This window comes from Coregonus lavaretus (genome assembly GCF_964263955.1).
Source record: "Coregonus lavaretus genome assembly, chromosome: 12".
In the NCBI taxonomy this organism is placed as follows: domain Eukaryota; kingdom Metazoa; phylum Chordata; class Actinopteri; order Salmoniformes; family Salmonidae; genus Coregonus; species Coregonus lavaretus.
In genome coordinates, this window is record NC_139999.1 from 33,535,748 (window position 1) to 33,562,552 (window position 26,805).

A 26,805-nucleotide genomic window follows, 5' to 3' on the forward strand; every position below is an offset into this window, starting at 1 on the left:
TATGATCCAGGTTCAGTATGAGCGGACTCCTTTGTTCATCAGCAATAATTGCCAGCATTTACTCGATACGACACTATCTTTATGGATGTATTATCTCTGTGGTAACTTGTATCTATACAGGGTGAACTCTAAATTACTCTCAAAGAGGTTTTATTGTCCTCTCAGGAATTCTGTCTCATTTACATTGGTCGCATCCCCCACACAAGCTTTTAGATGCTTTTTGACACCCTGTGGAGATTGGGCCTTTCTGGTCAGGTTACACTGTAAACTTGGTATCGTTTGATTGGTCAAAGGTAGTTGGTTTTGGGTTGAAAGATTACACCTTCAGATGTTATAAATGGAATTAAATGCCTTGTTCTCTCTCTTATCCTGTGTCCAGTCCATGGAGGAAGGTTGTATGATCAATTCTCATTTCCTAGGCTTCTAGGCCTCTGGCCTAGTAAGCATCTCTTTGTCCATGCTTTTCCTTGTAAGTTAACCTTAGAATCTATTTGCCTAAAATAATGAATTGTTAATTTAAGCATTGCCTTGTAACTTAAGCTTTGCCTTGAACCAATTCATTTGACAAAGGTATTAAATAATACTTGCTATGATATTCACTTCTCATGACCATTCCTTGATCTTAGCCAGCTAAACGCATAATACTTGATTGCACATGGTTCAATTGTAGTCTCTTGCATATTGCTAATTATCTTAATGGAGTCAGATATAAAGTTTAATAGGCTAATTGCTTAGTCTTATTATGAGTCACATGTGAGGTATAATATCATATACACTGTATATACACATGTCAAATATTACTACCCACTACATATAGACTTACAGAAAGAGGGTAATTCATAAATTTTAGATCAGAATGTTTTGTATAAAGATAAGCATTATATTGTTAGATTATAGGAGTCATTCTGGTAGGCCTGAAACAGTCATTCTCACCTCAAATTCAACTGTCGGAGTCAATATGAGCGCCGGGGCATACTGCCTTCATATTATAGGCCTGCAGTAGCTAAAGCGTAATAATAGCCACACCATACCAAACCTTCACAAATGTTTGTAAACTTCATTAGGGTAATATCAAAAGTAAGTCAAACCATTGTTTATAGGGAAAATACGAGCAGAAGAGTGAATGTAATCCAGGGAAAAATGCACTGCCCTCCCCTGTGCCCCCCAAGAAAACACCCAACCCTGCACAAATCCCCCAAAAAATGTTGGACCCCCCCCCCCCCCCCCCCCCCCCAAGTAAATGTCGATCTGTCCCTTACGCACATCGTCCATTGCTTATTAAAAGTTATTCCATTACAAAACTGCATTACAAAACTGCACGTGAAATGCATTTTCCTAATCTTTAACAGAAGTATGCATCAACACCTGCTGACCTGCAGTATCACTTGTGCTTTCATCAATATATGGATGAGTAGAGGTGGACGAGTTCTACTTCAATGACCAGTAAGGATACAGAGAGAGGATCACGTTCCCCTTTTATGAATGAAGGGAAGAGATGAAGACACCGAGCTAGGATTACAACATGAACCCTGTGCTAGTGACCAGAGGGTTACACAGTTAAATAACATTCAATGACTTTTGGCCTCTGTTACCTTTCCATTACTTCCCTCAAAGAAATGGAGAATGAAAACAACAATGTGAATGACGACAGATCTGGAAAATCCAATGTATGAACCTTCTCATCCTTTACTTAATCCCTTTATCAGTTGTCACTCATTTAGAAAAAAATATACACATTCACTTATACAGATGTAGGATCTTCATTTGATAATTTTCTCACAGACGGATAATAATCCTGCTGCAACAGGAAATGTGAATTATTGTGTGGATTATAATCAATGGACATTTTTGTAGGGGTTGATAAATGTGACCGACTGGCTCAATTCGGTCTTATATAGCAACATTTGAAATTGTGTTTTTTTCATTGGATAAAAGTAGAGACTCAGAGCTAGAAAATGGTATATCATACACTACAGTTGAGGAACAATGGGAAAGTAATTCTGCTTTGAAAGTTGATAAACTTGTAACCTCATTTTTGAGAAAATGGCTCTTGAATGTTTTGGTAAGCCTACTGGAGAGCTCTTTGTTGTCTGCACCCATTCAGCATCGTTCACACCCTCTTGAGCCTTAGCTCCACCCATCTCTTTAAGGATTCACATGTGAGGCCATGTACTAAACAGCCAAAGATTTCAAGACTAAACGCTGGTTTATACTACGTCTATTGACAGTTGTCGCAGTGACATCATGAACATTCTATTGTCGTCCGACATCAAACTTGTTGTTGTCGTTATGAAAAAGTATAAACACAAAAACTACAGGCTGCATGACATCAGCAGCCTGGTGGTCCAAAATAGCATAACTAGTGTATTTTAACACCAATAAACCCACCCGTTTAAAAAATAATGTAGTATATGTCAATCTAGCAAACCAGGCAACTAAAAGCAACTTTCTAAACAATGTTTTGGTTTGTGTTCTAGCTTGTTAGCTAACTAGCTAATGTTAAGTTAGCTGGCTAGCCAGTTCAAATAATGACCATATCATATTTTTTTAAAACATTTTATATATATATATATAGCTGACAACGTCTTCACTTTAGCTCATTTGTCTTCATTATTACAGGGAAATAAACTCACAACAAGATCATTATTTACAAGTTAATGGAAAATAGCTTACGCCGTAAGTTACGGTTGTGAGTGTGACTAAATAATATCAGGGCAGCCTTCCGGAGACACTGTCTCATTGGCGTAACGTTATATCCTAATTTGAATTTGGTACAGGTCATGTTCTTCACATTACTTTCTCTGGGAAACACATACTATATCAAATAAAATCAACGTTTATTTGTCACGTGCACAGGATACAGGTGTAGTGAAATGGTTACTTGCATAGTGGAGTCTTTTGTTTAGACATGTAGCTAGCTAGTTAGCTAGCTAGCTAGCTAAACAATGAACCATAATCCCAACTCATAACGTTACTACCCTGCATGAATCTGCAGGGAGCTAACCAACCAGGTTCAATGTTAACTAGCTAGCTAACATTAGGCTATAACTAGCAATGCAAATATCTCTGAGATACGAATAATATTACTACACAGATTATACATGTAACGTTAGCTAGCGAGCCAGCCAGCTGACATTAGCTAGCTAGCTTACAGTACGCTTTAACTTGAAATGAAAACGACTTTCTGACAAAATTAGAAACGTATAATATCTGAAAATGTAGCTAGCTTGACTATCTTACCCGTATACATGGATGGACACTTTTCCCTCTCTGTCACGGATGCCATGGTTGCCCTTAGTTTGAAGATGTAATCTGGAGACAGGTATTTTATACAACAGCCTTCTGTGTGTTCTCTTTTCGACTCCCTCTGCATTATTCCACCGGGCATTCCGCTGATTTCAAAACTTGGTCCTCCAGAAAGTGGAGAGGAACACTTTTGCAGTTCTACTACGTGATATAAAAAAAAAAAAAAAAACCCATGTTAGGAAGGAGTACCTACACATACTGACCAGCTTATGTTATAGACAGAAGCGAGCTACATGTCAGACCAATCCGAACTCATCTCTCGGCATGTCCAGCTCATCCATTATCTCAGCCAATCATGGCTACATTTACATTTTAGTCATTTAGCAGACACTCTTATCCAGAGCGACTGCATACATTATTATATATATATTTTTTCTCCATACTGGCCCCCCGTGGGAAACGAATCCACAACCCTGGCATTGCAAGTGCCATGCTCTACCAACTGAGCTACACGGGACTACATGGCTAGCAGGAAGGTTCCTGTCTTTTTCCATGGTTAAACCAACTAGGCTCGTAATTTAACCATTTTATTCGTATTTACAGATGACATACACATTTGTTATTAAGGCACATGAAAGTCCACATGTTCCAGAAGGCATTTCTGCCAAAAAAAAATTTGATTTAAAAAAAAGTTTACGTTCAAATGCCTCTCCTGTGAAGTAGTGACGTGCAACATGCGCCTAGTTTTCTGACATGAGTCACAAATGTTGCATTAGGGTAAATCAAGTCTGAAATGTTAAAGTGGAAATTACAAACTTTAGAAGCCTTTTTAAATCTAGAGTACACTACAAGTTTTTGTTTTCTGCTGTGCAGGAAATTTCCTGCAACAGGGTGATCAAATTAAGATCCTACATCTGTACTTTGCTAACTAAGCATACATTACATTACATTTTAGTCATTTAGCAGACGCTCTTATCCAGAGCGACTTACAGTTAGTGAATACATCTTTTTTTATACTGCCCCCCCCGTGGGAATCGAACCGTATATAGTGGATTACTGTTTATGACAAAGACCTACATTCTTCCTTTCTGGAAGTTTTGGGTCAGTGTGGATCGTACTGTAGTGAACTGTTGGTGTTAGTGGGAGCAGGAGTAGGAGAGTCCTCACTGCATCATGCCACCATGTAAACCCTACCCGGCTGACCCCACAGCCCAGTGTGAAATTTGACACGGCTCTGGGGTCCCCTTTAAGACATACTTTTGCTCTTTGTGAGCTATGATGTGTGTGTGATGTGTTGTGTGGTGTGTGTGGGGGGTGGGGGGTTAGGTCCCCATTTCCAGCAGGACGTCTGCAGCAGCTGTCCACTGGCATTTCAGCCATATCGTCACAGTAGTGAGAGGGGGGATCAGTGAGACAGAGGGGGCTGCCTGCAGTCTTCTTTTGTGGGTTCACTCTCGCTGTCCTCGGCCCCAGCCCTCCACGCCCCACTACTCTCCCTGCCTCTGCCCCAACCCAGGCCCACGGCCCCACCATGGCCGACCAGTACCAGTACAACACCAACGAGGAGAAGATCGTGAAGGACAGCCACACCAAGGAGATCGACCTGATCAACAGAGACCCCAAATTTATCAATGAGGATGTGATCAAGGTAGGTGAACCATGATGACGCCATCCACTCACACACACACTGAATCTACAGGTTTAACTCCTTTTTTCCTAAAGTAAGGAAAGACAAGTTTTAAACCTTAGTTTAAAATTTAAGTCTAAAGTCTAAACTTAAAGTCAACACAGTACACTGTAGTACATTTATGTTGCTGTGTTGCTGCCAGGAAGGTCCCAAAATAGTCCCAAGGCCTTGTGCCTCAGCACGGCGCCCAGGGTTTATTTCTGGAATGGGACTAAAGGGGTGTGACAGAAGGGGAAATTCTAAGGCTGTTTCTTTTTGGATCTTTATCACTGCTTTTCCTGTGTTTTTCCTGTTTACATATATTAGTAGCAATCACAGCGCTATATTTCCCCAGCGCTCAGGAGAGCATGGAAGGAGATAGTATACTGCTAGGCTAAACAGGGTGTATGGCAAAACTTTCATTTACTTGAGTCAGTCATGTTAAGCATATTTCTTATATGTGAGGGCCAAGGGCACTACTTCTATGGATTTTATTGTGAAAAGTGTTGTACATGTTAAGTAGATGATAGGATTTATGAGGAACACGTTCTATATTTCAGTGTTATCTACACAATCTTAGTAGTTTATGTTACAGTATGCACTTGAAGTTTTAAAAAACTGTACAGAATGACATTTTCCTGCTGTCAAATCATTCATTTAAAACTTAGCTTGTCTAAGAAATGTTATATTAAAATACTAAGTATGGAAAGCATGTCTACAATTTTAAAGGTGTGTTAAAATGAATAGACTGTGATTCAGAAGTAGAACTTCTTATAATTATTCAAATTATGGAAATTGGTTTACCTTTGTTAGGAATCTGTTGCGTGTAACATCCCCCTGTCATGATCACTGACAAGTGAATTACCATTCAGGATTGAGTTGCAGATGTCTATGCAACAGTGAGCCAGGATTTTGTAAGGACCAGGTGTTGGATACTGAATACAACAAGCAATTACAAACTGGGCCATCGTGAGCCTCATGCATTTTACATGAAGGAACTCTGAGTTTCCGGAAACTTGATCCAAAACGTGATCTGAGAAAAGTTCGGACTATACATATTCATCAAGAGTGCAAAACTGAGGGACATAGTTTTGAGCTACACTGGCACTGAGATAAGTGCAAAGTAACCAGAGGGTGAAAGTTGACAGGATTCTCGTCACTCATAAATAAACAAAGACTATGTTAGGACACAGAACAGATGTGAGCATGGTATAGTCCCTCAGTATAGCTGTGTTTATTTCATTACTCTGTATCCCAGGCATTAGTGATGATAACAGTCATGGTGCTGAGTCACAATAACACATGTATGTTTACATATCACATCGATCACATTGATTTGTGAGGAAACTGTGAAGGGATTTAATCAAGGGTGCTATGTCACCAAGCACATTGTCACCAAGCGCATTGCTCTTGACTTTAAAAGGGAATTTACACTTGAGCCGACATCTGCAGCATTTACTGTGACTGCTTCGTGAATGTTGCGAAAATTACCTTTAAAAGGCATATTGTCGGCAGTGCAATGGGCTTGAATGACAACGTGCCGTTGATTGAATCATGGCTCTTGTGTTAGGTACTCAGACAACCCTCAACTTTTTCCTCAGAGAGGTTCCACTAACGTTGTCCATGGTATTCCCTCCCTGCAGGTGGAATTTGAGGATGTGATCGCAGAGCCCGACGGCACACACAGTCTGGATGGGGTGTGGAAGCTCAGCTACACTACCTTCACCGTTTCCAAGTACTGGTGCTACCGCATCCTCTCAGCCATCTTCGGCATCCCTGTGGCTCTGCTCTGGGGCTTCCTCTTTGCCTGCATCTCATTCTGTCACATCTGGGCTGTGGTGCCCTGTATCAAGAGCTGCCTGATTGAGTCCCAGTGCATCAGTCGCATCTACTCCCTCTGCATCCAGACCTTCTGTGACCCCTTCTTTGAAGCCCTGGGCAAGATCTTCAGCAGCGTGAAAGTGGCCCTGCGCAAAGAGGTCTAGACACTCACACCTACTGAAGTGTTTACACGTGTTTGGATGAAACGCTGCACCCTTTTTATCCGCCAGACCAGATAACCAGTCCTGGTGTCCTCATATTTCCTAAGACACCCCCCAATACCCTCAACCAGCCCAAAGCCCAGGGCCTCGCCCGTCTTAGCCCTTTGAGTCCTGACATGCTCAGAGCGACCAGCGCCACCAGAGGCTCTGTGACAGCTGCAGCATGGTTGGGTGACAGCTCTGGCTCTGTTGGAAGGCAGAGAGCTATCTGTTCATTGAGGGAATACAGGGCTGGCAGCCATGGCATGGGCAGGACTTGTGTCCCAGAGTGAATGTATTTTGCGATGCTGAGGACAGTGGCACCTCGGTCACATGACATAAACACCCCAGTGACACTAACGGCATTGCAGCACCCGTAGGACAATGCTGCCTGTATACAATCTCTACTATATTGGCTAATTCTGAATTTATATACAGTATATTAAACAGTCAGATGTGTGTGGGTATGTGTATGTTTTGTGCCTGATGATAAATTAGTTGTGCAATGGAAAAGAGAATTGTAGTGCTTGAACAAGATTATATCACGTTTCACAGAATCAATAAGATGCTGTTTATTTACTGAATCATTTTGATTAAACACATCCTAAATTGTCAACTTTGCTTCACATTTCTTTCACATAAGCTTCCAATAACTTGACTGTGTGGGTATGCAAACTATAAGAACGTTAGGAAAAAAGGAGACCCAGGTTTTAAAATTACAAGTGGAATGTTCTATTCGCAGGTCCTACAATTCAGCCAAGTAAGTGGTATCAGAGTGTATGCTAAATATTTCACTAAAGATATACGACATTGGTAATATTGCATTTGTGTATGTATTGATTGAGAAAGAGATGTACAAATTATCTGTTATTGACTTATGAGTGGGGAATTTGCTCTATCAGCAGCTATAAATTTTCCAGAGTACTATTTGGGATTATTGTTATTATTTCAAAAAATTTCACAAGAGCCTTGAAACATTCTGTGCCCTTAGTACATTATAGTATCCTCTTGGCCTCTACCTCTGTTCATAAGGTCTCCATTCCCCTGTCATTCCTTCTTTTTGTCACCAGGTGGAACCAAGAACAGTTCTGCTCATTGGAAGGTAGGGATAGAAAAGCCAATTGCGAACCACTGGTCTGATCCTGACATGTCAGTGTGATTGACAGTTCTGAAAACCATACCAAGAAAAGTAGAATTGCTCTAACTGTCTCCTTCTTTCTAAGAAATGTATGTGCATGAATCAGCCTCTAACAGAATTGAATGGTTACATTAGAGTGACAGAGGCTCAACATATGAGCCTCAACTCCATTTGATGCAAAAAAATCAATTCAGACTCACTTGATAGAACACGTACAATTTATTTCAAATAAATAAGAGATACATATGTACTTTTCCAAAATACAACACTCTAAATACAAATAAGCCAATTATGTTTTCTACAAAATGTTCAGTAGCCTTAAGGACAAGTTGAAAACCAAGACATTTACAGTAAAAGGCGAAGCCAACTTCTGCCTTATGCAATAGTTTCTAAAATACATTGAATAATCCAGATAGATCAAAGCAGGATTCATGAGGTTGCTCCCCCAATTCGGAGTGTTCTGAGGAGTGTTCTGAGTGTGTGCAATCCATTTATCAATCATATTTAGCAATATAGAAGACGCCAGCCTAAGACTCAAAAAGTACAGTCAGATTATGTAGAAAATGAAATTGGTGACAAAATAAACCACCATTTTCATAGAAGTACATTTGGATGTTTGTGTTCATCCTAGGAGAAAACTGTGGCTAGTTTGCTGAGTTGCTTTCTGTAAGAATAAGTAAATTAGCCTTAAAGGGGCAATCTGCATTTGCTACATCCATTTTTTTTTATATAAATGAATGATATGTACCCATTGATTCTTTAAAAATATAACTTATAAATGCCTCAAGAGCTTAGATCAACTGTTGTACCCCATCAGAATGCAAAATATAAGGTTGTTTTCCTCCAATGTTTGTAAACGAAGTCAATGTAAACAAACACTTTATAGCCTAAAAACTATAATTTTGATATCATAGATGATCAGACCTTGCATCTATAGCTCTGTCTATGAATTTGAGAGTGATTACGTTTCCCCAGCTTTTTACCGAAACAGGGGCAGGCAGAACTCTTTGTCATTGTTTCAACTGCTGATTGCCGCTTTAACAACTTGACAGATATCGCTGTTGTCATAAAGCTAGGACATTTTACAAAGTGGATAGTTGAAACATACTGTGTGTGTGAACTAATATGTAAATATGTGCAAAACAATGTAACAGGAGAGTAGCTTTACCTTCAGGTTGACAAAGTTAATAAAAAATGTCCCTCTGGATTGGTCAGTATTCACAACCCAAACCACCATTACAGAACTGATTGACACAGAGTCTGTGAAATGGGAGGCCTATGTTAATGGCCTTTAAGTCCATGGTGAGGAGAACACAGCTCTCTCCTTTCCTTGGTTGGGAGTGACAGACACTCAGTCCTTCATTTTCCATTCACCACCTCCTGTCCTCCTCCCCAGACCAAACACGTAAATCCATCAGTCTGAAAACACAATCAATGGATGACTCACTCTGATCTGCGACAGGACATTTGCCTGTGAGCGGAGACATTCAACAAAATGTCCCCAAATAAATCTCCATCTGTACAACAATCAATCGTTAATTATATTCTTGACCAACCGAGTCTGAGACAAAAAAAAAGCAGTGCAATAGTATTAGGTGGGTCTCCCCCGGAGCGGGACAAGAGTAGGGGAAGGACAAGTCTGGGTTTTGGGGGGGGAGAGGGTACCATTGGAGGGAGTGCATCTCATGTGGTGGAGGTCTGTGTGATGCTCCTCTGACTGCTGGTGCTCTTGATGACGTAGGTGGAGGAGTTACTCTTGCGGCTGGAGTCGTGGTCACGTTCGCAGTGGCATTGGGAGGACTTGAGGTAGCGGGCCGAGCAGCACAGGAAGTTCTGCCTCAGGTCTGAGAACAGGTGGCCTGCGAAGCACATGTAGATCCATGGGTTACAGCAGCTGTTCAGACTGGCCAGCAGCATGGAGATGATGAAGGGCATGGCTAGAGAAACAAGACAAACAAGACAAACACACAAATTACATTTCTACTGATACTTCAATCACACATGATTGCAAATTGACAACTGGTGCTATAAGTGTGTTCTAGTGTTTTGTAGTTAGGGTTACAAAGCTACCAGTAATTTACCAAAGTTACCCAAAATCTTCAGTCATTTTGTTAATTAACTGGTAATCTATGGCAATCTATGGTAACTTTGGTAATTAATGGGACTTGCAAAGCAAACGTCCCATTCTAAATCTTCTTCTTCTTCTTCTTCTTCTTCTTCTTCTTCTTCTTCTTCTTCTTCTTCTTCTTCTAATTTGGACAGCTACTCCTACACATTTAAGCTAGTAGCAGGTAGCCTAGCGGTTAAGAGCGTTGGGCCATTAACGACAGGTCTGCCGTTCTGCCCTTGAGCAAGGCAGTTAACCAACAACTACTGCGCCGATCATGTCGATTAAGGCAGCCCACCGCACCTCTCTGATTCAGAGGGTTAACTGCAGAAGACACATTTCAGTTGAATGCATTCAGTTGTACAACTGACTAGGTATTCCCTTACCCTTCACAACTGCTAACCCCACAACTACTGACCATCTGTCTTCCGTTCCACAGACACAGAGAACTACACACAGTCAGAGCTTGGCTGCCAACAGCTGACACACGCTCTCTGGGGGGGATTTTATCAGAAAATCGCAGTGCAGCCGCTGGAAAATACACTAGAGGTAAACAGAAATCCTGCTGAACGAGGGAGCGCTCAGTTTGTTGTTTTGGTATTTCTGTTTTTTATTTTTAATATATTTGCAACATTTCTAAAAACCTGTTTTTGCTTTGTCATTATGGGGTATTGTGTGTAGATTGATGAGGATTTGTATTTATTTAATCCATTTCAGAAGAAGGCTGTAACGTAACAAAATGTGGAAAAAGTAAACGGGTCTGAATACTTTCTGAATGCACTGTATTTAGGATATTGTTTTACAGCTTTGTCATTCTATTTTTTATTTTACAAAATCAATTTATTTGATTATGTTATATATTTTACATGTGATGAGGCCACACAGAGGGCCAGAGATAATTACAGACACCTGTGATAATCTAAAGTACCCAAAAGGACCACATAAAATCCTTGAAAGTTACCAAAATTCTGGTAGTTTATTGGTAAACTTCAAAAGTGTAGAGTAATGTACCCTTCATTTGTTTGAAGATATAAAGGTCATTTTTAAAGATGACATCTGATTGAATAGTATGATTTCTATTGATCTCATTCACATGTTGTAATAATCTACATTTCACCTTAAAGTCGTATAAACATGGTTGTTGTGAAATGCCAGTCTGTCTCATTATGTTCTTATCCTCTGGATCTTCTGAGGACCAACATGAGGAAACCACTTTCATCCTAATTATCTCTCTCTCACTCTCTCTCTCCCCCCCTCTATCTCTACTACTCATTAATGACATCCCTGATTGGATTGTTCTTAACACAAACACAAACACACATATACACACACACACCAACACAATAGACACACCCAGAATGCATTCACAGTGTAAATTGAATAAAATGAGAGATAGAGCTACTGGGGGAGACAGACAGCGGTGATACATCTTGCAGAGTGGCCTGCAGTGTTGCGTGGGGTGACATTTATGCTACAGATGTAGGATCTTAATTTGAGCCAATTTGCTACAGCAGGAAAATAATCCTGCAGCAACAGGAAATGTGGATTATAATTAATGGACATTTTTGTAGGGGTTGATAAATTTTTCATATGGGAAAATCAAGTCTGAAATTTCAAAATGGAAATTACAAACTTAATAAGCCTTTTTAAACCTCAAACACACTACACGTTTACATTTTCTGCATTGCAAATTAAGATCCTACATCTGTATGTCCACCGGCCAATTGACATATAGTAACTGAGTTTGAGATTAATGGAATGGGCCCATGTCCTGTATTTAATTAACCTCTTCTGATTGCTAATCTCTCTCCCTTTGTCTCTCTCGCATCGTCTTTAATGGCTGGCCATCCAGCTCTGATATGAAGGTTGCTCAAATCTAAATCCCTGGGAACAATCGGCGGAAGGGCACGGCAGCACCGCCAAGTAATTAGGAGCTAATTGATTTGTCAGTCATTAAGGCTGTGAGTTATGGGCACACAAGTGTCCCGATGTGAACACTGTAAATCATTCTATTGTCTGTCTTTTACAGTGTCAGAGCAGGGAGGACACATGTTTAGTCTGGACCGGGGACAGGCCTAGGGCCTACACAGTTTCCTAACTCGAATGAATGTGTGGTAAGAAATTGCAGTGATGCAAAGGTAAAGTGGAATTGATCTACTAGATAACTAAAATGAAAACGTAATATAGATCAAAGTAAACTCCACCATATGACAAGTCTTGATGTCCTGCAGCTATAAAGTAGTTACACTGTAATTCCATTGCTTTATAACTTTCAGCCACAAAGTTACACGACTTCAATCTCAAAGGAACACAAGGCAGTATGATAGATGAATGAATAACTCAATAAGTTTCCTCTGTAATATTCATAACCTTGCTCTTGTGAGGGAGGGAGGAATATGAATTAATGCAGCTTGGCATTGGATCATTCATCTTTTCACTGAGGCATGTCAGGTGGTTAGTGAGATCTAAAGAGGGGTACTAAGCAGCAGTCAAACAGACATACACAGACTAACACTGACACAAAGCTTCTTTGATCTAACTCCGTTAGGCAGAGCCATGCAGAGCTTCCTTGTTTGGATATTATTTACCAGTAAATAATGGTTCCATTAAACGTAAGTCAAAATGTAAATGAATGTTCTGTGTAGGCTCCTGTGCATTCAATATATATGCTAAATGTCTTCACACAGCACAGCAGGATCACATATCATGACTATTAAACATTCTTATGGCTTTGTAAAAGGTGGGCGTGTGGGTGAGAAAGGGGCCAAGATGTGATTTGAAGGAAGGAATTATTATGAAAATAACCATTGGTAGATTAGCTCATGGTGTCGTTCACAGGAGACGATAAATCACACAAACCCGCAAATTTGCTGAAATGTGCAGAAAATTATTCCCCTCATTGGTAAATCTGCTCAACTATCAGGTTCTGTACTGACTAATGACCACAACCTGACTGGCACGATCATCTGAGTTTAATATCAACACTGTATTTCAGAGGATTTACTATGCCAGAGAAGCTAAGCAGTAGAATTCCTAAACAAGACCGTACAAGAGAGGGGCCTTGCTTTTCTCATTTTTTATTTTGGCTCTCAGCCAACCACTGACCTGGCTATCAGATGCTCCATACTATTTCAATGGAAGCTCTATATTTAGTCTCTGATCACATGTTTGTTGTTTGAGTCGACACAACTGAAAAGGACTTCCCTGTTTTAATAAAAGACGCATCTAACATTATGTATAACGCTGTACTTTTCAAATGACTGTTACAACAATGAGGCTTGGCATCTGTTTAATAAATCTGCTGTAAAATGCAGAGAAGAACAGACAGTGGCCATGGACAAAAGGAGTCCATGGGGACTGGGTAGACAGCCAATCAATAGAGTCAGTGCCAGTCAGCATCACACAGAGCAGAGGGTGAGTCAGCGTAGGGAGAATGGAGGCTGTACACTCAGGTATGGACAAGGGCATAGACACAGTTCATAGATGGGCCGCTGAATGCTGCTGCAGATCAGAATCTGATAAACAATATTGAGACAATATAGGCAGCAGACCTTGTCTTGGCCACACAATGTTTACGGTTTATCCAGTCTTCTTCATTATGTTGCCAGTCAAAACAAATTAAACTATAGTGTTGAAACCAACAGGAACAAGCTCAAGATAGGGTTAATGTTTGTGTGTGTGTGTGTTTGTTTTACTATCCTTGTGGGGACCAGAAGTCCTCACAAGGATAGTAAAACAGGGAAAATATCGAACAAGTGGGGACATTTAAGGTAAGGGTTAGGTTAAGGGAAAATATATAATTTTGAATGGGAATCTATTGTCCCCACAAGGAAATTAAAACAAACGTTTGTGTGTGTGATAATTATTTTCCATGTGTGCGCTCTAGTGTGTGTTTGTATAATTAGTATGAGTGTGTATTCAAATCCTAAATCCCTTAAATATGAGCTATGGGACTGTTGTGTAGCAAGAGGGAGGAAGCGCAAGTCCACATGGCGCTTCAATGAAGGATATTGCTGTGGGTTGCTGTTTGGGCAAACTGTTTCTGCTGAGTTCACCCCTTTTCAGGGAAAGCAGGAAACAGAGAATTTGCAGTTTGATTTATTGTGAGAGTGATAGAAAAGTATCTTCTTATTTGAGCCCATCTCTGGGGAGCTAATGGATAATGGTTCTCCAGGAGGAAAACAACCACTGACAACCATTCTGTACTAACTGATGTTTTCTATTTATAGCAGTTTTGCTTCTCTGTGGCAGGAAAAGGAAGCTACAGGTTATCAAAGTTATCTAGACTCCATCTTAGTTCTATCAAGGGGTAGGTCAAGTAATCAGCTCTGTAATTCTAGAAGTGTAATGGCATAGGCCTAAATCATAATATCATCATCATAAGAGTATAAACAAGTTAGTCTTGATAGGTCATTATCTGAAAGTGAATAGGTGTAATGCTGGCATCATTATATGCCACGATGGAGGTCATAGGCAGTGTGATGGGCTCCTTATCAAACATTAGCAAAGTGCTGCATGTGTTAGTAATGGCCTCCTCAGTAATAGCCCTTTAGTCTGTATGGCTGTTTGGGCTCACTCTGCTGGCCGTAGTGCTGCTAGCTAATGGATACTTTATCTCTCCAGGGCCAAATGCAGCCAGGTGATACACAGCCTATTTGCAAACACTCACATGTGGGCGCTTATAGCAGGACCACTTCTGCTCAAGTGTAGAAATGCCTCGATCAGACAACCATTGGCCTATACCTAAGATGTTCCACTACTCAACCTGTGAACCTGGCTCTCTTCCAGAATGGCTGCTTTCAAATGGTTTATAACAGAATTTGTCAATTCTAAAGCCAATACATTCAGAAATGTCCAATTGTATAGTGAAAATAAATTATTTGCACCATGTTATTTGCACTGTGTATCTGCTATCAGAGGTAATGCCTAATATTGTATAATAACGCAATCATTAATTTCAGTAAAAAGCTGTTTAACTAGTCAAATCCACTGATTGTGTGTTGTCCTCAGAAGGGTTAAAACGTCTCCAGTGGATGCTGCACTCCCAAGAGGTTGTCTTTGGGAGATCACAGGCTGTGTGTTTCTGTTCAAGGATGATAAGAAAAGCTGTGTAAATAAACACTATTCTCTACCAGGGAACAACAGCCTGCCTGCTTGAACCTGCCACACCCCTAAAGGCTTACAGGGACAAAGCCTACAGTATACTTACTCATCTTGGATCATCCTGCAAGCTTCATGAGGACTTTGGCTGAGAATATTATTTTCTATACTTTTCCATACACTTGTAATGCACAATTGTTTGGGGAATCTAATGACTGGTGTTTGTCTTGAGATGTTGGGAAATATAACTAATTTGTGCTGGAGCTGCTGTGGGGATCAGGAGGGAACAGCACAGAACAGATGCGTTGAATACAGAGTGCTGTGCTGTAACTCTGATGTCTTTCCAATGTATGGATGGTCTCACTTTGATTTACCACACTCCTTTAGCTGTTTACAGCTTCAATAATATATTATACTTCTTCAAAGGATAGAACATAAACAACATGGCAACCCCAACCAATAGGCCATCTACTGTATTTGGTTTAGCACATTTTGCCCAATCCCCCTCTAGTCCATGCCAGTATAAGCCTAATGTGAATAGGCCATACCATAAAGCCCACAGAGCTAAACACTGATATTACTCATCCCAGGAGCATTGGTCAGTCACTGAACCACCATTGAACAGACTATCTTTGTATGATAAAAATCCCCATATTCTCATACTTGCATAGTCTAGACTTGAGGAGGTTTATGAAAACAACAGTGTAAATGTGTTTGCCTTCAGGCCAGTCATTAAAGGCCAATTTGGTTGGAAAGGAATGTAAACAAAAATTAAATACAAAACTGCAACAACAGAGGTAGCGTAGCCTATTGGATGAAAACCAACTCAGATCTGCTCAATTTAATTAATAACATTGGGTGTGGCGTTAAGGCCGGTCATTAAGAAATGAATTGCTCTGGTGGGCTGTCTTCTCCATTGAAGCACGTGCTCCCCTGTGTCCTGGACTGAGGAGATGACACGCGTGGCCCCAATATTACATGTCACTCATGCGCTCCGACGTGCCTCCCAGGTAATCTGATTAATGGTTATGCGTGTAGGCTGCAGGAAGGCTCAGATGGTTGGACCTCAGAAAAACATCCATGCAGAGGTGTGCACAAACCATGGAGGTTACAGTCCGGAAAAACTGCTTCCAGTGACTTAAGTTACTTTGAGTTGCATGGACATTTGCGTAGGTAGCCTAGGCCTACTTTGCTTCGCTTCAGAGGAGGGGTATTGTAAGTAGATGACCCTCTAAGTGTTGTTGTTGTTCGTTATGGCAAGTGAATCAAATGGAGGTGGAGGTGGTGTTTTTAGTTTTCATAAAAAGTATGTAACAATTCTGGACAACCATTGTAATATTCAGCCCACTTTTCTCAAATTAAGGATATTTTGACGGCTTATGCACTATATAGACCTATATGAAACGAATATAAGGAGATAATATTTTTGGGCCAATTTAACATTATTCCATACATATTTGTTCGGATCGTTCCACCCGTATCTCCACAAGTCACCATAACATTCTATAGGTGGGCAGAGCTTCATTTGCATCATGGTATCTTTGTTGGCTGGAGGCACACCATAGCCTATGAAGGGCTGCTGACTTCATCCACTGCCTGTGGGTAGGCTATTACTCTATATGATGCGTCTAATTTTCCTTTACAATGGCATACATCCTCTGATGTTCCTCGGGTTGGCCAAAATGTAATGCGTAAAAGTGCAGTGTCCAACCTGTGCGAATTTAAATTGACTGTCAATGGCAAAGGCTGTTGAAGTATATTTGTATTACCATCTAGGCTATTTGGTGAAAATCAGAGACATGTATTTAGATAAATACATGGCTCTGGTCATAATTTACGTATACTGGAGGAGTAGAGTCGGATATTAAAACAATACCGAATATCGCATGAACCTAATATTACGCACACCGCATTATAAGCCCCGAGGCAGTATACGTTCCGAGCGTTTTAAATTAACCATGGACATTTAATTTCAAGATGGACATTTTAATGGCAACAGTCTATAATTGCGAAGCCGCCTGGTTAAAGTATTTCATATTACGCACAGAATCTCAAACTGCAGAAATAATTTTCCTGGTTATTTTCAAGGTGGAGTTTGAACTTACCTTCCCGGGGCGCCGTTGGATCCCAAGCCGTCCACATCTGCACCGTGAAGAAAGGAGTCCAGCAAACGATATACGCCAGAACTATGACAAATGTCATTTTAACAGTAGTTATCTTCGCTTTGGAGATCAGCTTTACACTGCTCACCCGGGCGAGCGCATGACCTTTCGAAGTCTTCGGAGTGAGGCTTATGCACTGGTCCCTCTTGGTTTTCATTCTAAAGTTTTGCCATATCTTAAAGCTTATAAGTCCATAGCATAGGCTCAGGATAGCCACTGGTATGATGTAGATGGTAAGGCTAATCCAAGTTATATACGCTTTGGCACCCCAGGGCTCCACGAAGTCACCCCAACAATCATACACTCCGGCGCCAACGTCCTTCAGGGAAAAAATGTACATCTGTGGGCTGCTGAACACTAGGCTGAGGACCCAGGAGATAATCACGTAGAAACGGTCCTTTCTCTTGTGCAGAGACCGAAGCGGCTGACAAATCGCCAAGCACCTGTCTACAGACATCAAAACAAGCATATAGGTAGATGCGAACATCCCGACGATCTGGAAGTATTTCACCAACCTGCACAGCATATCGGGTCCATAGAAACGGAAAGTAATGTCCCAGATAAGTTGTGGCAAGACCTGAAATATAGCCACAACCAGATCCGCAATGCTGAGGTGTTTCATGAAGTAGTACATTCGGGACTGGGTGTGCTTGGTGGTGTGAATGGCCACCAGGACGCACAGGTTCCCCGCCAGCGCCAGGAGCAGGACCAGAGCGAGCACAGTCACCTCCACTTTAGCCACCTCTTCATTCCGTTTCAGGGGGTTCGTCTGGTTTCCCCCGGTGGTCCCGTTGCCAAGGGTTGAGTTCCCCAATGATTCGTTAAATGGCCAAAAGTCCTGCTCATTTAGTATACTACTTTCCATTGTGTTGACCGTATCCTCTGTCAGTCCTACTGCGACGCTAAAAATCATGCAATAGCAGCAATGTTCAGCCACCCTACATTGGAGGGTTGTTTTACAGGTGTCAAGACAAAGCATCCGAGTGTGGAGCTGTGTTGTTACCATTTACGCACGATGGGAAAACGGAATCCCAATTTTGCGTTGAAGCCTTATTTCTTATTCATAGCCAAATAGGATCAGACACTGGTGAGCGGAAATAGAGGAAACACATTAACGCCTTGTTTGAATTCAAAACAATTCAATTATATAATACGGAATTAAAGGGGGAATCTGCGATTGATGCATCCATTATTTTAACTTTTAAATTAATTATATATAGGCCTAACCATTGATTCTAGAAGAATATACCTCCTACAGTAAATGCCTCATACTCCATCAAAACCCAAAATATAAGCTTATTTTACTCCATTGTTTGTAAAAATGTAATTGTAAACACACATTGTATAGTCTCAAAACATGGTTAAAACTAGATTTTTTCTGATTCTTTTTATTGTTTGAACTGCAGATTGCCCCTTTAAATTAAAAATTAACAGAACCACAACATATAATTCAAGAAACTATTGATAGAAGATGCTCACCTAATTCACACAAAAAATATTCTCCAGACATCTAAATTATATTTTAACATAGCCTACAAGTAATAGCATATTATGATGGGTTTTCCTAATGTAAATGTAGGCCTACTTACATGTGCATCTGCTTTACCGTCTTGTAAATTGAATACTGGAACTCCAGTTGTTTTTTAATTCATAAACGCAGTGAGACCTGAAAGTGAAGCATCCAGCCTCCCTCACTAGTAGGGATCGGATTGGCCGGCATCATGATATTTATACGACTTGTATATCCCTGGCCAAGATTATGCATGAGAAATTGATTTACACATTATTTCCACTAGGTGTCCATGTGCGCACTCTAATAGATGACGGCCTAATGGCTAACAATTCCCTGCATCTAAAATTAAAACATTTTATATGGATAGTGTTCTGTTTTTTTTAAATGAAGCGTCATCATCATTTAGGCTACCCTAGTCAACGATAGGCATAAAGGAATCATAATGAAATTTTCACAAGTAAATGTACACTATATAGGTATCTAAATATAAGGACACTAGCTTTAACTAGTTGACAGCATTAGTTGATTCGGCTACAACAAGAAGGCTAGGCTAGTGCAACATTTCATTCCATTCCATCAATGCCTCTGAAACACTACAATGTTACCTTTCCTCGGCAGCCTGCTGCTCAAGGTAGCCAATGTGAATCATTAACATAATGTTGGCAAGTTATATTGTTACAAATGTTTAACCTTGCAATGCCATATTTGTCTCATTGACTGCTACTGTGCAGTGACATGTTTTAAAAAGCCTTTCGGCAGAGAAACCTATTTTATTTGCCTGTGATGAACTGCACAACACTATCTCAGAGTATGTGTATCTTAGTACGCAATAAACTGGTGCGTGCGGCTCCGGCCGCCCAGAGTGGCTCGCTTGTGGGTGTGCTGGCAGCATATAACAGCACGTTCGATTGTGCGTCAATAATTCAGCATAGCAAGTTTGTATGTAGGTCTGGTTATTAAATGGGTAAATAGTTTAATCCATTCTCCATTTCATGAATTTCTACACAGGTGACAAACTTTGCTGCCCTGTTTCCAATCGTCCACATGGCTGGGAGAACCGATTCAAGTAAGTAAATACATTTCGAAAATGTAAACAAAATGATGTATTATTAGCTAACTAGCTACAGTGCAGGCTAACTCAAATGAGCTGCCAAAGTAGCTAGCTAGCTATCTGGCCAACTTTACATACTGTATAGCTAGCTAAGTGAATTAAATATCACCAGCTACCTAACTTCATATTAGCTAGCTACCTTGATGTATTTATCATTGTAAAAAACAAACTACAAATGCATTTGTGGGTAGCTAGCTAACATCCATGGAGGAGGGTGAAAGGATAGCAGCCCCAACTGTCAAAGTGAGAGAGTAGGCTATTCTAGATAGGGCAGGTACTTTTGTGTAGTTCCAGTCCTTAGAAGTGAGGACAGAGATAATAGTAACATCATATTCAGTGCTGTCTAATTTGAGTATAATGAAGTCTGTTCTTGTGATGTTTTCTGTCCGCAGATACAGAGAGCTGTGAAAGCCTGTCTGCAGATGAAGAGGTCCCAATGAAGAGCAGTGGTTCTCAGTCCTGGTCCTGGGGTCTCAAAGGGGTGCACATTTTTGTTTTTGCCTTAGCACTACTGTACACAGCTGATTTAAATGAGCAACTCATCATCAAGCTTCAAGTGGTATTTATGTATTCATTTGTGATGCTATCCTTGATATGATCCTGCTGTTGTCACATGCTACACATGCTATCTATCCAATGTTATCATGATTTGTTATAAGAGTTATTACACTTTAGTAATCCACAATGACCTGGTGATGTAAAAGTCTAATGACATTATCTTCCATATTCCTACAGATACCTTGCAACTGAAGATTCCTTCAAAACGATTGCCTACAGTAACCGTGTAGGGCACTGCACGGTTGGGTGACCAGGGCCATCTGGGACTGCCTCCTGGGGAAATTCAGGCATGTGTGAAGGCTACTTGTGTCCTGCATAACTTCACGAGGATGGACATGAGGAGCAGGAGGGGATCTTTAGCTCGCCGCCGTGTGCCAGAGGAGAGGTCTGCTACTCTGCAGGATGTTTCAAGGATTGGGTGCCAACAACGCAGCACGGGAGGCAATCCGTGTGCGGGAGATCTTCATCTCCTACTTCTTCGAAGAGGGTGCTGTTCTCTGGCAACACCATAGACTACACTATGCACAACCAAAGGCTCTTTTAAAAGCCATCCACATTGCTATAAGAGTATTCTTCCCTTTACTTAGCTATGTCAACTGCAGTTATTCAATTCCCAGTTTCTCTCCCTTTGATTTCTACTTCTCAGGTGAGGGTGCTGTTTAGGTAAGGGTGATGTCTGTACAAAAACAAAACAGGCTCTTTCAGGCTTCTATACTTTCTTTAAAGTCTCACTGCCCCCTTCTCACAAATGATCCCAAAAATATAAAAATTAAATAAAGTTGGTTCAACACAGTGGCGGGTCATTTTGACCCTAGGACAACGGGAGGGTTAAGAGTCACCCATATTGAAAAAAAATTGAACAATTAGACACCCTATAACCCACACCTACACACTTGTGTATCAATCTGATTGATGGATTTTTGTGCAGTAAGCAGGCTCAGGTGTATAACTGTGGCTCCTTCCACCTTCAAAGAATAGGCAAGAGGATGCCAACCATGGAGAATATTAAGACACTTCATTATTTATATTTATATAACTATGCTATATTGTTTGTCTTCGTGTGTCTGTGCATGTTTTCCAGTATAAAGTACTCTGCAGCCACTTAGTGTGGACACCAGGTGAGGCCACACACACAGGTTCCTGTTGAACACTGTCTCTTTAACTACCATATTTTCTCAATAATGAAGTCTCTCCTTCACTTCATCCCTCTCCCCCTTCTCCCTAAATCCTCTAGCTTTTATCAGCTGTGTCGGTGAACCCCTCCCGCATCTGAACTGGCTACATAGAGGGCACAGCATGATCTTAGGTGAGAGGTTACTTGGTTGGGTCAACAGGAAGTATTATTAAAGAGATGCTTTATATTGAAATACAGATAGAGATGTAGTAGTCCCAGAGTTAATGATCCAAGGTCAGTTTTGCATTTCACCTCCTGATGATTATGATGACTGACAGTGTTGGAATAAAAAAACACAAGGCACTGCGGTCTAAGGCACTGCATCTCAGTGCTAGAGGCGTCACTATAGACCCTGGTTCGATTCCAGGCTGTATCACAATCCGGACGTGATTGGGAGTCCCATAGGGCGGCGCACAATTGGCCCAGCGTCGTCCGGGGTTGGCCGTCATTGTAAATAAGAATTTGTTTTTTACTGACTTGCCTAGTTAAATAAAATTAAAAAATCATGCTATCCATCTCATCTACAGGTATGTTTTGATTTGAGATAGGAAGCCAACCCCCAGTCCCGTCATCACCACCTCACCCGCTCTTAAGATAACCTTCGGGCCAACTGGGGGCCCAAGGCTGGTTAGGAGACACAACTAGAGTAGAGTAGTATATTAGGGTAGCACTGTAATTCATTAAACATATGCTGTCTTCCCTGCTCCTCTGTTCTTACCCCTTTGTCTTTTACACTCTTTCTCACACCTCTCTCCCCAACTCTTCTTTCTTCCTCTGTTTTTATAATGCACACCAGATGTGCATTGAAGTACAGATTGAACTTGTATTTATAATATTACAATTATAATATGTATAATGCATGTGCTGTATTATGTATTCATAACACTTGGATAATGAACTTCTTTCAATTAAGCATTTCACATTCTCTACTGGTTGAAATTAAGTCTCTCTTTTGATGAAATACTACACCTATCCTGTGTCCTCAGATCAGTGCTGATGAAGGAAATTAGATACTGAGATGAACCGGTTTTAGAGTATTTACACGATGCATAGGAAGTGTAGTGTACTGTTTTTTAAAATTCAGTTTCTGTATATATGAATAAAAAATCATCAAAATTGCATAGTTACAATGTGTAACCATTGATGTCCCTGGACCAGGATTGGTAAACACTGTTGAAGTGTATAATTGGAATACATACAGGCAGACACCGTATCATTCAAAGACTGGAGTTTGATACAACTGGTATTGGATATGACTAATAAATGTGCCATGGTAGAGTACATGATAAGTGAATATATTCAATGTACAGGCTACAATGTGGGAAACTCATGCTTGGTAATAACTACGTGTATATACAACTTGCATCCTTGGCACAAAGTTATATTATATTCTACTCAATCCATAGGCTTCATTAATGCCGTTCAAACTGTTTTGAAGTCGATACAACCAGCTATGATAGCTGAGGTTCATAGCTAGGTTCTGAACTAATATTTATACCAAACGTTTAAGGATCCATACACAGATCGGCTACATAGCTAGCTACACATCCATAGGCATATGGGAATTGTTATCCTCCACTATACAATAAGCAAGAAAATAGTTAGCTAGCTACGTTACTTCAGCTGCATTGCATGGCAAATATCAGCAAGGTAAGCTTACAAAATGGTACATTACATTTGCAGTAAATGCTTAAGCTAGCTAGAGTCTTTACATCCACTGTTTCACAAGATGACAGCCTGGTTTGCTGGTTTTCTCAGGACTCCCTAAAACATTAAACAACACGAATTACAATTTCATACTCAACACCCATAAAGCTAGCTAGCTAGCTAGCTGGCTAATGTTAGCTAGTCAGCTAGCTTGCTAAATAGAGATTTTCGTTAAATAAATTAATGACAAAAAAAATGCATAATCGCTTGTCTCTACATTAACTAACGTATTCCTCTCAACCGTACATTTTTTGCATGATTCGTTCTGATGTTATAATTTCTTACATTTGCTTCCATCCTGTTTAGTCCCCTGTAGCTCAGTTGGTAGAGCATTGCGCTTGCAACGCCAGGGTTGTGGGTTCGTTTCCCACGGGGGGCCAGTATGAAAATGTATGCATTCACTAACTGTAAGTTGCTCTGGATAAGAGCATCTGCTAAATGACTAAAATGTAATCCTAGTATTTTTGTCAGCCATTTTTGCTGAAGAAAGTCTCCAGCTTTGGGTCGCTTAACGTCTAATTCGTCATGGGAACCACTCGATATGATTGGTAATCGCCCAGCGGTCGGCGCTGGTAATTTGCATAAAGTTGGGAACCGCTGAACTTTTTCACTGTCTCCCACGCCAAGCTCGCGCCGCCCAACGGTCCCCCACGAAGGGTCAGCCACTCAATGGAATGGGAAGTCTGCATCCAAGTCCCCTGGACTGGAGGACTGACATCTGAATTCTGAAAGACAACAAGTTCCCAAAAATAAACCAAAGAAAAGCTAAGAAGGATTGGTGTGCTGGAAGATTATTGAGGAACAAGTGTGAGATAATGTGCAGCCAGTTTCAGGCGAGAGGACTATGTGGACTGACTTGTCTTGGCCTAATGTTAAAACATGACCTCTCCTTCCAACTGCATGTCAGTCAGCCCTGCACGCTCACGTTACTCGCCATTAGTTTCGTCATTGTTGCTGCATTTTATGTCACTCACATCAGTTTGAAACATGGCAAAGGTTCAAGGGCTTGTTTTCCTAATTAGGCAATTTAATGGCGTAGATTGTAGAACAGAACAAAATTAGGAGATCCCCTTTGTAGTTCACCCATTTAATTTTACTCTTAAAACAAAAATGTTTCCTGATCAAAGGTAGTGGAATGGAATGGAGTGGAGTTTTAAGCTGTAAGCTTCCATTGTGTAGTTAATGTTAGATTAATTAGTTATCATTCCTGAAGTTCTTTTGTCCATGATAATAGGGAAACGTTCATGCAGATTGCATTTAGAGTAGACCAAAGGATAGCCTGTTGGCCATAGCGAACAGGGCCATAAGAAGAATGTGCTCTTCTTACTAATTTGAAGGGTACTGAGGGGGAAAGTAATGACGTTTTCCACCCCCTGACACATAATTTGTTTTCATTAACTCCATATAGCTCACATTTTTTAAGATTCTTAGCCTACCGGTTAAGAATATTGGACCAGTAACCGAAAGGTTGCTCATTCGAATCCCAGAGCCACCTAGGTGAAAAATCTGTCAATGTGTCTTTGAGCATGGCACTTAACCCTAATTGCTCCTGTAAGTCGCTCTGGATAAGAGCGTCTGCTAAATGACAAAAATGTAAATGTAAACATGTTTATTATAGTAATAATAGTATGGTGGTACTAAACTCCCTACTTGGCTCTCCCCACCTCACACCCCACATTAGAATCCTCATTGAGTCTCCAGGTGTCACAAGGTCGACTTCAAGAACACTCGACTATGTGACATACAGTGCCTTCAGAAAGTATTCACACCCCTTCACTTTTTTCACATTTTGTTGTGTTACAGCCTGAATTTAAAATGTATTACATTTAGATTTTGTATCACTGATCTAGATACAATACCCTATAATGTCAAAGTGGAATTATGTTTTTCGAAATGTTTACAAATTAATCAAAAATGAAAAGCTGAAATGTGTCAATAAGTAATCAAACCTTTTGTTAAGGCAAGCCTAAAGTTCAGGATTAAAAATGTGCTTAACAAGTCACATAATAAGTTGCATGGACTCACTCTGTGCAATAATAGTGTTTAACGCTATTTTTAAATGACTACCACACCTCTGTACCCACACATACAAATATCTGTAAGGTCCCTCAGTCGAGCAGTGAATTTCAAGCACAGATTAAACCACAAAGACCAGGGAGGTTTTCCAATGGTTCGCAAAGAAGGGCACCTATTGGTAGATGGGTAAAAAAAACATGGTTTGCGGCAAATCCAACACAACACACCACTGAGTCCCACTCTTCATATTTTCAAGCATGTTGATGGCTGCATCATGTTATAGGTATGCTTGTCATTGGCAAGGACTAGGGAGTTTTTAGGATAAAAAGAAACGGAATAGAGCTAAGCACAGGCAAAATCCCAGAGGAAAACTTGTTTCAGTCTGCTTTTCAACAGACACTGAGAGACAAATTCACCTTTCAACAGGACAATTACCTAAAACACAAGGCCAAATATACACTGGAGTTGCTTACCAAGATGATATTGAACGTTCCTGAGTGTCTAGTTACAGTTTTGACTTAAATGTGCTTGAAAAACTATGGCAAGACTAGGAAATGTCTATCTAGCAATGATCAACAACCAGCTTGAAGAATTTTTAAAAGAATAATGTGCAAATATTGTACAATCCAGATGTGCAAAGCTCTTAGAGACTTACCCAGAAAGAGTCACAGCTATAATTGCTGCCAAAGGTGATTCTAACATGTATTAACTCAGGGGGTTGAATACTTATCTTATCAAGATATATTAGTGTTTTATTTTCCATTAATAAAAAATTAGCATTTTTCTTCCACTTTGACATTAAAGTATTTTAAAACAATTACAATTGAATCCATTTTAATCCCACTCAAGGGGTGTGAATACTTTCTGAAGGCACTGTAAATCACTTCCAACATCAACTGTAGCCCACATCCCCCTAACCCATCCAAAGCTGATTCTCATCCCAGTACCTTCTCCATTCTCCCACAGATTCCAGGGGCTGTGGAATTCCCACTGACACAGAAACCCACTAAGGAGCTAAGTATCCTATAGCCCTGATGATGAGGATGGTGGTATATGTACCTATAGACTATATGTACAGCGCATTCGGAAAGTATTCAGACCCATTCATTTTTTCCATATTTTGTTACGTTACAGCCTTATTCTAAAATGGATTAAATTCATTTTCCCCCTCATCAATACCCCATAATGACAAAGCGAAAACAGGTTTTTGCAAATGTATTAAACAGAAAAAACGGAAATACCTTATTTACATAAGTATTCAGACCCTTTGCCATGAGACTCGAAAT

At 40.5% G+C, this 26,805-nt stretch overlaps 2 protein-coding genes and 1 long non-coding RNA gene across 4 annotated transcripts; 2 read left to right on the forward strand and 1 right to left on the reverse strand.

Moving 5' to 3' along the window:
* Nucleotides 1-4,777: 4,777 nt before the first annotated feature.
* Nucleotides 4,778-6,897, forward strand: LOC311138937 (caveolin-3-like; the record flags this gene model as incomplete). Its single annotated transcript, XM_084173751.1, has 2 exons — nt 4,778-4,894; nt 6,556-6,897. The coding sequence occupies 2 exons, from the start codon at nt 4,778-4,780 to the stop codon at nt 6,895-6,897; spliced, it is 459 nt and encodes a 152-aa protein (XP_084029877.1).
* Nucleotides 6,898-9,754: 2,857 nt separating this feature from the next.
* Nucleotides 9,755-18,305, reverse strand: LOC311137824 (isotocin receptor-like; the record flags this gene model as incomplete). Its single annotated transcript, XM_084172422.1, has 2 exons — nt 9,755-10,008; nt 17,384-18,305. The coding sequence occupies 2 exons, from the start codon at nt 18,303-18,305 to the stop codon at nt 9,755-9,757; spliced, it is 1,176 nt and encodes a 391-aa protein (XP_084028548.1).
* A 1,527-nt stretch (nt 18,306-19,832) lies between these two features.
* On the forward strand, nt 19,833-21,326 carry LOC311137981. Of its 2 annotated transcripts, none has more exons than XR_014614000.1 (3): nt 19,833-20,019; nt 20,457-20,623; nt 20,800-21,326. It is a non-coding gene; the product is annotated as an uncharacterized lncRNA (long non-coding RNA). The 2 variants fall into 2 exon arrangements; XR_014614001.1 differs by having other exon boundaries at nt 20,457-20,545.
* The last annotated feature ends 5,479 nt before the right edge of the window (nt 21,327-26,805 follow it).